The 10,000-nt window shown below is 39.3% G+C and overlaps 1 protein-coding gene and 1 long non-coding RNA gene across 6 annotated transcripts in view; one reads left to right on the top strand and one right to left on the bottom strand.

The window, feature by feature from the left end:
* Positions 1-10,000, bottom strand: part of LOC128692507 (cyclic nucleotide-gated channel alpha-3) — a 1,073,829-nt gene that overhangs the window by 289,540 nt on the left and 774,289 nt on the right. For all 5 annotated transcript variants that reach the window (XM_070090000.1, XM_070089998.1, XM_070089996.1 and 2 more), the window contains exon 3: positions 1,463-2,611. In XM_070090000.1, the coding sequence (XP_069946101.1) occupies positions 1,463-2,611 (1,149 nt within the window). The remainder of the gene's footprint in view (positions 1-1,462; positions 2,612-10,000) is intronic.
* The window catches only part of LOC138853430 (uncharacterized), a 427,485-nt gene that overhangs the window by 60,840 nt on the left and 356,645 nt on the right, over positions 1-10,000 (top strand). The gene's annotated exons all lie outside the window — the stretch shown is intronic.

Below are 10,000 nucleotides of genomic sequence, written 5' to 3'. Positions count from 1 at the left end.
CCTCCTTCCTCCCTGGTGTATTGGAGATAGGTATCAGCCAAGGTAGATGCACATGTATAGTCCCAAATGAGTCCCCCTCCCCAATACTTGCTGGTCTAAATCAGTGTCGCGCTTCGGCTTATGTCTGTTTGTGTAATTATTTGAATATTTATTTACATAATTATTACGTTTGTTCACTGCAATAATGACATGCAAGCAGCAAAAAATGTGTTACATTTTGGGTAATTGTTGGCATTGACCCAGTATCACACTTCCCTCTGTGGTAGCATTCTGTGGCACCCCTCTGTGGCACCTCTCTGTGGAACTCCTCTGTTACACCCCTCTGTGGAACCCCTCTGTGGAACCCCTCTGTGGAACCCCTCTGGCACCCCTCTGGCATTCCTCTGTGGCACCCCTCTGTGGCAGCCCTCTGTGGCAGCAACCTGTCCATAGAGTGAGCCAGGCAGGCAAGTGGCACCTCTCACATGGTTCCCTCAGCTGGGTCATGTTTGTTTTGGGCAGCATCCCTTAAGGGTCTTCGTAAACAAGGTATAAACGGAGTTATTTAGGTAACGTATCCTTGCATGTTATGTTGTGCCTGTTTTTCGTTACAGTCTGCCGCCATGTTATATGTAGTTCATGTTTTTCATCATCGTCTGCCCGCATGTTGTAAGTAGTTCACGCTCATCATCGTCTGCCCGCATGTTGTATGTTTAATATGTATCACACATTTATTATACATAACTCACAGTTAATATGGCAACGTTTTAAACTGATAACTAATACAGATATTATGAAGAATTAATATATAGTACAATAAGTCAACTTGGGAGATACATTTTCCCTGTGCAATAAGTATGACAGTTGTAGTTACGTATCATAGAGTTCCCAGGAGCAGGTAAATGGTAGGTAATTTCTGAGGCAGTAAGCCAAGGGCGACAGGTGGCCCGTGGCTCGGTTGGCAACGCATTCTACTCAAATACTAATTGCGTCCTTGGTTCGATTCCAGGCACGGGTGGAAACGTTGGGAATGTTTCCTTACACCTGCCCCTGTTTATCTAGCAGTAATTAGGTACTAGGGTGTTAGTCACCTTACACCTGCTGTCCCTGTTCAGCTATCAGTAAGTAGGTCCCTGGGTGTTAGTCGATTGTTGTGTGTCGCATCCTGGGAGTGGTAGTACATCTTAATGGGGCTGGGTTTTGATATGAGCTGAGGTAAGATAATAGCTGGTAGCTTGTAAAATTGATGTGTTAAAATAAAAAAAATTAACCCCAGGAGTGGATGGCACAATTTTTACCAATAAGATGTTCAATGCATCATGTTACTGTCAAGAATTTAGGTAGATTTTTCTTTATTATTCCCCATACTTGTGAAATACGCATTGATAAATACAGTTCACCCATTGATTATGCGGGTATCTTATAGTGAGGTACTTAAATTAATTTTCTGGTCAGATACTAAAAGAAATGGAAAGGAACTTACCTTGAAACTCCTTCCTGGCAGCGGAAACGTTAGTAACGATGTTGGCTATGTGACCGAGGACAGTGGCGAAGAGGAGAAGGCCGAACATGAGTTGTGTGATCTGGTATAGGTAGTCTGTCTTGGTACGGGTGTTGAGGGCCTCCAAGGTGTGTGTCTTGTTGATGGCGTCGTCGTGGATGGGGTTACCGCCTATAGTGGTGAGACTAAGGGTGCACCAGTAGAACACCTTGAGGTATTCCAGTACCACGTCGTCAGACGCATTGCTCGAGTGCACGAAATCGGGCTTGAAACTGAAGCCGTCGTTCTTGGCAATAATGTAGAAGAGGCAAGCGTTCCAGTGAAATATCACCAGTAGGTAGTGAATGAGGCTGATTGAACGGAACAGATTGGGAGAGTTCGTGTGTCTCTCCGTCCTGTCTAGGAAGTGCCAGTATTTGTATATCTTCACTAGCCGAAAACATCTCAGTATGGATTTGAAGTTTATGGATAAATACAAGAAATCTAACGGTAACAGGCATAAACAGTCAACGTAAAATGTTGTTGAGTTCATGTAGTGTTGTCTCAACTTGCGTGAGTCAGTCTGCAACACTCCATCTTCCAGGTACCCCGTGCGGAAGTGAAACAATATGTCTAAAATATATATGAGATCCGCAAAATAGTCCAAACAAAACCAAACGAGTATAGTGCCTCTGGTGATTTCCTGGAAGGCGAAGCGGTACACCATGACCCACAGATTGTACAAAAACGCTAAGGAAACAACCATCGACCAATAATAACACAGTCTCCCCGCTGGGTCGAACACGAATGTCCACCTACAACCCGTTTTCTTTTCCGAGCTACTCGTGCTGGACTCCCATTTTTCCACTTTACTGAAGCGGCTCTTGATCTCCTTTTTACGGGCCTCTCTGGTCTTACGACTAATATCTAGCTCGGAAGCTACGTGCGCCCGGTTGACGTAGGATGCTGAGAAGGATTCTCTAGAGAAGCGTTTGCGGCTGCCGATGCTGATCTTGGAGGAGACCATCTCCAGCAGGGATTGCCGCGACACAGACTTCCCTTTGAGGGACCCCTGAGGCTTCTCGATGTACACAGGGGAGCCTGTGTTGAGGCGGCTCCCTGACATGCTCATCCGATGTGTCGTGATGATCCCTGGAAAGATAAACCCAAGTTTTAATGTCGCACCCAAAACATAGGAATTGAAGAAGATATGTTGGTGCTAGGCGGGAGGAAAATGTTGAGGGGGTTAGGATTGGAAATATTGTTATGTGGGTTGATAATTACATATATGGGCTGATAATAGTAATAATAATAGCAAATATAATCTTTATTTCTACAAGTACATGATACAACTTATACAGGCCTAGCTAACATTAGTGACATAAAAATCTCCCTTGTTATGTAGAGCATTTCTGGCAAATTAGATTTTGTCCCCAGGATGCCACCCTCACCAGTCAACTCCCTTCAGTGGAGGTTCCTTGACGCTGGTGATGGGCTCTTGATCTAAGGAATTGGATCTGTGCTCTGGTTCCCTGAATTGAGCCTGAATACCTTCCACCCCCCCCCCCCCACGTGCACTGTATAATCCTACGGGTTTAGCGCTTCCTCATGATTATAATACTCACCAGTCAACTAACATCCAGATACCTATTTTACTGCTAGGTGAATAGGGACAGCAGGTGTCTTAGGGAAACACGTCCACAATGTTCTCACCCGTACCAAGGATCGAACCAAGGACGTCAGTGTGGGAGCTGAGTGCGCTATCAATCGAGCTAATTGAGTGAGTTGATATTTATATAGTAACTGCAAGCAAGACATCTTATTCAGTGAAAAAGTTAGGCTAAGTGTAAAATTTGAAGTAAGACACTATTATTTTTAATGAGAGAACGAAGTGTGGCCAAGGCTAGGCGAGGGTAAGTGACCTCAGCAGTCACGGTCAGGTCACTGTTTCTATGCAAAGTGAGGACCAGCAACTCTGGAAGAAGCTAGGGTCCTGAGTAGGTAGAGAGCATATAATTGATAGTATACTGAATATTACATATGAGCAACCTATGTATTATTCAGCAAGGATGTCCAAAATATTGTGCGTATCTTATTCATCAACAAGACTGAGAGATCATTTTATCTGATTATGTGTTAAACTAGAATCTCTAGGAGTCTAAGGACGGTGAATGTTTGTCATCGTAGCTATAGTTTAGTGAATTTTGTTCTAATGGTGTGAGGAGGACTGTGTTAAGCATGCAAAGATATGCTTAACACAGTCCTCCACACCATCAAAACAAAATGTTACAAAATGGAATTAGTGTTGAATGTGTAATATTCCGTGTTTTGTTCGTGGAAAGATATTCATACAGGTGTTGGTCCTTGATGTTGTTGCTATGAAACTAATAGTTGCCTTACGTTGTTCTTGCATCTCTCTTTTTTTTCAAATTTAACGCCAATGAAGCATCGTTACCGATTTTGGCAGCATTCTGCCAACCCTTTTCCTATTGTGAATTTCTCTCTCTTTCTCTCTCTCTCTCTCTCTCTCTCTCTCTCTCTCTCTCTCTCTCTCTCTCTCTCTCTCTCTCTCTCTCTAGAGCAGCAGTTGTATGTTTGTCTAAAATTTCATCTGATAAGTTAATTACAAAATTGTTATTAGCATGCTTTGTCCAATCACTATTTTCAATTAAAATGTCTAATTTTCTTTGTAGTTTGCTCTTGAGTTCATTACAAATTCTTCTGAGTTTATTATAGCAATGATCCAACATACTGTGTTTCCATTCTGATGGAATGGCCTGATTAAAAGAGTATTTTTTGTTTCTCAATATTTTGAATGCTTCCTTCTCCTGTATTTTAGTTATTTCAATATGTCTCTGAAGAATAATTCTCATAAAATCATCAAAAGGACGATCTCTCATGTCAAGGAGTCTATTGGGTAAAAGAGACTTGGGCAGAACTTGTTCATTTAAACAATTTTTTAAAAAATTAAGTCGAATTTTTAACTTGTGGGACTTGATCAGTGCAGAAGAAAACTGTGAAACAAAAGATATATGATTAGGAAAGCTTATCGAGAACATTCTGAAGAGTCGTGTGGTATCCATTAATGCAATAAGATCACAGTAAACAGGTGATTTCAAAATATGCAAAACAACCACTCTGAAAGAATAGAGAAATTCCAAGCGCTTTCGTGACTACTCACATTATCAAGGAACTATGAAAGTGAAGCATCCGAGGAAGCTATATAAGGGATCCGGCCAGCACCTCACTATCAGATCCCACAACGGTTAAACACGTGACGCGCGGCGAGCCAACTTTCATAGGTCCTTTGCACAACTCACCCCCAAGCTATTCTACCCAAGAAAATTTAAAAATTATTTGTCCAGTGTATTATTAAATTCTTCCCAAATTCTATTAATTATAAATGGATCTAATTTATATAAACCAAAGGAAATATTCATATTATTGTCAAAACTGCTTTTTATGAAACAAGATTCAATTATATTCCTGTCGACCATGGACTTGCTAGATACTACTTTCTCAACTTTTTGAAAATCAATTGGATGGTTAAAATCTCTTACATGAATAAATAGAGCATTGGAATCTTGTCCAATGCATTAGTCAAACAATTTACTTCCACTAATCCATCTTTACCTTACATGTATGGACTAATAAAAACACACAAACCAGGGAATCCAGTCAGACCAATTATTAGCTCCATAGGGTCAGTTTCATATAAATTATCCAAATGGCTTGTTGATATTTTGAGCCCTATTGTTGGCAAAATTTCTAACTTTAATGTTAAAAACAACATAGACTTGGTTGATAAATTAAGCTCCTTGACTGACTTAAATGATTTTAACATGGTTAGTTTTGATGTTACTTCCTTGTTTACGAAAGTTCCTGTTGATGATTTATTAAGTTTCTTATCTGAAGAACTCGTTAACTATGATTTACCATTGCCAGTTCCTACTATCATTAAACTTATTAAACTTTGCATTGTTGATGCAAAATTTGTATTTAATGATAAGTTTTACACTCAGAAGTTTGGTATGGCAATGGGAAATCCTCTTTCACCTGTTCTTAGTAACCTATACATGGAATTTTTTGAAACAAGGTTGCTTAACACAATCCTCCCTAATAGAGCTAAATGCTTCAGATATGTTGATGATATTTTGTGTCTTATGCCCAAAAATGTAGATATACACCATTTTCTTGGAAAATTAAATAGCTTAGCCCATTCTATAAACTTTACTGTTGAGTTTGCAGAAAATAACTCATTGCCTTTTCTAGATGTCTTAATTATTAAGGGTAATAATGAATTCAAATTTAAAATTTACAGAAAACCTACAAATAACTGTTCCTATGTCCACTATTATTCCTCGCATCAAGATAGAGTCAAACTGTCTGTTTTCTCATCAATGTTTTTGAGAGCTTTACGAATTTGTAGTCCTGAGTTCATAGATGAGGAAATATCCAAAATTTATGAAATAGGTAATGATTTAAAATACCTAAGAAGTGTAATTGATAAATCTTTTAAAGTTGCTAGAAACACTTTTTATAATCCAAAAAGGGGCAACCAGCCTTATTCAACTAAAAATATGTTGGTTCTCCCTTACCATGAAAACTTGGTTGATATGCCTTCTCTTCTTAAGACTTTTAATATTAAAGTTGTATTCAAAAATCTTGATACAGTAAAAAAAACTTTTGATAAAGAATTCCCCCCAAAATGCTGATGGATGTGTCTATAAGATTCCTTGTAAAATTTGCGATAAAGTTTATTACGGTCAAACTGGTAAAAATCTCGAACTAAGATTAAGACAACATAAATATAGCATTAGAACTGGACAAGATTCCAATGCTCTATTTATTCATGTAAGAGATTTTAACCATCCAATTGATTTTCAAAAAGTTGAGAAAGTAGTATCTAGCAAGTCCATGGTCGACAGGAATATAATTGAATCTTGTTTCATAAAAAGCAGTTTGACAATAATATGAATATTTCCTTTGGTTTATATAAATTAGATCCATTTATAATTAATAGAATTTGGGAAGAATTTAATAATACACTGGACAAATAATTTTTAAATTTTCTTGGGTAGAATAGCTTGGGGGTGAGTTGTGCAAAGGACCTATCCAAGTTGGCTCGCCGCGCGTCACGTGTTTAACCGTTGTGGGATCTGATAGTGAGGTGCTGGCCGGACCCCTTATATAGCTTCCTCGGATGCTTCACTTTCATAGTTCCTTGATAATGTGAGTAGTCACGAAAGCGCTTGGAATTTCTCTATTCTTTCAGAGTGGTTGTTTTGCATATTTTGAAATCACCTGTTTACTGTGATCTTATTGCATATATATATATATATATATATATATATATATATATATATATATATATATATATATATATATATATATATATATATATATATATATATATATATATGTAGTAGGTTGGTAGACAGCAACCACCCAGGGAAGTACTACCGTCCTGCCAGATGACTGTGAAACAGAAACCTGTAACTGTTTTGCATGATGGTAGGATTGCTGGTGTCTTTTTCTGTCTCATAAACACGCTATTTAACAGGGATATCTTGCTACTCCAACTTACACGTTGGTCACACTTCACAGACATGCACATGCATATATATATACATACATCTAGGTTTTTCTCCTTTTTCTACATAGCTCTTGTTCGTCTTTATTTCTTCTATTGTCCATGGGGAAGTGGAAAAGAATCTTTCCTCCGTAAGCCATGCGTGTCGTATGAGGCGACTAAAATGCCGGGAGCAATGGGCTAGTAACTCCTTCTCCTGTAGACATTTACTAAAAAAGAGAAGAAGAAAAACTTTATAAAACTGGGATGCTTGAATGTGGGTGGATGTAGTGCAGATGACAAGAAACAGATGATTGCTGATGTTATGAATGAAAAGAAGTTGGATGTCCTGGCCCTAAGCGAAACAAAGCTGAAGGGGGTAGGGGAGTTTCGGTGGGGGGAAATAAATGGGATTAAATCTGGAGTATCTGAGAGAGTTAGAGCAAAGGAAGGGGTAGCAGTAATGTTGAATGATCAGTTATGGAAGGAGAAAAGAGAATATGAATGTGTAAATGCAAGAATTATGTGGATTAAAGTAAAGGTTGGATGCGAGAAGTGGGTCATAACAAGCGTGTATGCACCTGGAGAAGAGAGGAATGCAGAGGAGAAAGAGAGATTTTGGGAGATGTTAAGTGAATGTATAGGAGCCTTTGAACCAAGTGAGAGAGTAATTGTGGTAGGGGACCTGAATGCTAAAGTAGGAGAAACTTTTAGAGAGGGTGTGGTAGGTAAGTTTGGGGTGCCAGGTGTAAATGATAATGGGAGCCCTTTGATTGAACTTTGTATAGAAAGGGGTTTAGTTATAGGTAATACATATTTTAAGAAAAAGAGGATAAATAAGTATACAAGATATGATGTAGGGCGAAATGACAGTAGTTTGTTGGATTATGTATTGGTAGATAAAAGATTGTTGAGTAGACTTCAGGATGTACATGTTTATAGAGGGGCCACAGATATATCAGATCACTTTCTAGTTGTAGCTACACTGAGAGTAAAAGGTAGATGGGATACAAGGAGAATAGAAGCATGAGGGAAGAGAGAGGTTAAGGTTTATAAACTAAAAGAGGAGGCAGTTAGGGAAAGATATAAACAGCTATTGGAGGATAGATGGGCTAATGAGAGCATAGGCAATGGGGTCGAAGAGGTATGGGGTAGGTTTAAAAATGTAGTGTTAGAGTGTTCAGCAGAAGTTTGTGGTTACAGGAAAGTGGGTGCGGGAGGGAAGAGGAGCGATTGGTGGAATGATGATGTAAAGAGAGTAGTAAGGGAGAAAAAGTTAGCATATGAGAAGTTTTTACAAAGTAGAAGTGATGCAAGGAGGGAAGAGTATATGGAGAAAAAGAGAGAGGTTAAGAGAGTGGTGAAGCAATGTAAAAAGAGAGCAAATGAGAAAGTGGGTGAGATGTTATCAACAAATTTTGTTGAAAATAAGAAAAAGTTTTGGAGTGAGATTAGCAAGTTAAGGAAGCCTAGAGAACAAATGGATTTGTCAGTTAAAAATCGGAGAGGAGAGTTATTAAATGGAGAGTTAGAGGTATTGGGAAGATGGAGGGAATATTTTGAGGAATTGTTAAATGTTGATGAAGATAGGGAAGCTGTGATTTCGTGTATAGGGCAAGGAGGAATAACATCTTGTAGGAGTGAGGAAGAGCCAGTTGTGAGTGTGGGGGATGTTCGTGAGGCAGTAGGTAAAATGAAAGGTGGGTAAGGCAGCCGGGATTGATGGGATAAAGATAGAAATGTTGAAAGCAGGTGGGGATATAGTTTTGCAGTGGTTGGTGCAATTATTTAATAAATGTATGGAAGAGGGTAAGGTACCTAGGGATTGGCAGAGAGCATGCATAGTTCCTTTGTATAAAGGCAAAGGGGACAAAAGAGAGTGCAAAAATTATAGGGGGATAAGTCTGTTGAGTATACCTGGTAAAGTGTATGGTAGAGTTATTATTGAAAGAATTAAAAGTAAGATGGAGAATAGGATAGCAGATGAACAAGGAGGCTTTAGGAAAGGTAGGGGGTGTGTGGACCAGGTGTTTACAGTGAAACATATAAGTGAACAGTATTTAGATAAGGCTAAAGAGGTCTTTGTGGCATTTATGGATTTGGAAAAGACGTATGACAGGGTGGATAGGGGGGCAATGTGGCAGATGTTGCAGGTGTATGGTGTAGGAGGTAGGTTACTGAAAGCAGTGAAGAGTTTTTACGAGGATAGTGAGGCTCAAGTTAGAGTACATAGGAAAGAGGGAAATTATTTCCCAGTAAAAGTAGGCCTTAGACAGGGATGTGTGATGTCACCGTGGTTGTTTAATATATTTATAGATGGGGTTGTAAGAGAAGTAAATGCGAGGGTCTTGACAAGAGGCGTGGAGTTAAAAGATAAGGAATCACACATAAAGTGGGAGTTGTCACAATTGCTCTTTGCTGATGACACTGTGCTCTTGGGAGATTCTGAAGAGAAGTTGCAGAGATTGGTGGATGAATTTGGTAGGGTGTGCAAAAGAAGAAAATTAAAAGTGAATACAGGAAAGAGTAAGGTTATGAGGATAACAAAAAGATTAGGTGATGAAAGATTGGATATCAGATTGGAGGGAGAGAGTATGGAGGAGGTGAATGTATTCAGATATTTGGGAGTGGACGTGTCAGCGGATGGGTCTATGAAGGATGAGGTGAATCATAGAATTGATGAGGGGAAAAGGGTGAGTGGTGCACTTAGGAGTCTGTGGAGACAAAGAACTTTGTCCTTGGAGGCAAAGAGGGGAATGTATGAGAGTATAGTTTTACCAACACTCTTATATGGGTGTGAAGCATGGGTGATGAATGTTGCAGCGAGGAGAAGGCTGGAGGCAGTGGAGATGTCATGTCTGAGGGCAATGTGTGGTGTGAATATAATGCAGATAATTCGTAGTTTGTAAGTTAGGAGGAGGTGCGGGATTACCAAAACTGTTGTCCAGAGGGCTGAGGAAGGGTTGTTG

Source organism: Cherax quadricarinatus, chromosome 30 (genome assembly GCF_038502225.1).
Source record: "Cherax quadricarinatus isolate ZL_2023a chromosome 30, ASM3850222v1, whole genome shotgun sequence".
NCBI classification, from domain to species: domain Eukaryota; kingdom Metazoa; phylum Arthropoda; class Malacostraca; order Decapoda; family Parastacidae; genus Cherax; species Cherax quadricarinatus.
The sequence above is the reverse complement of the archived record's forward strand: the minus strand, read 5'-3'. Positions and strand labels throughout refer to the sequence as shown.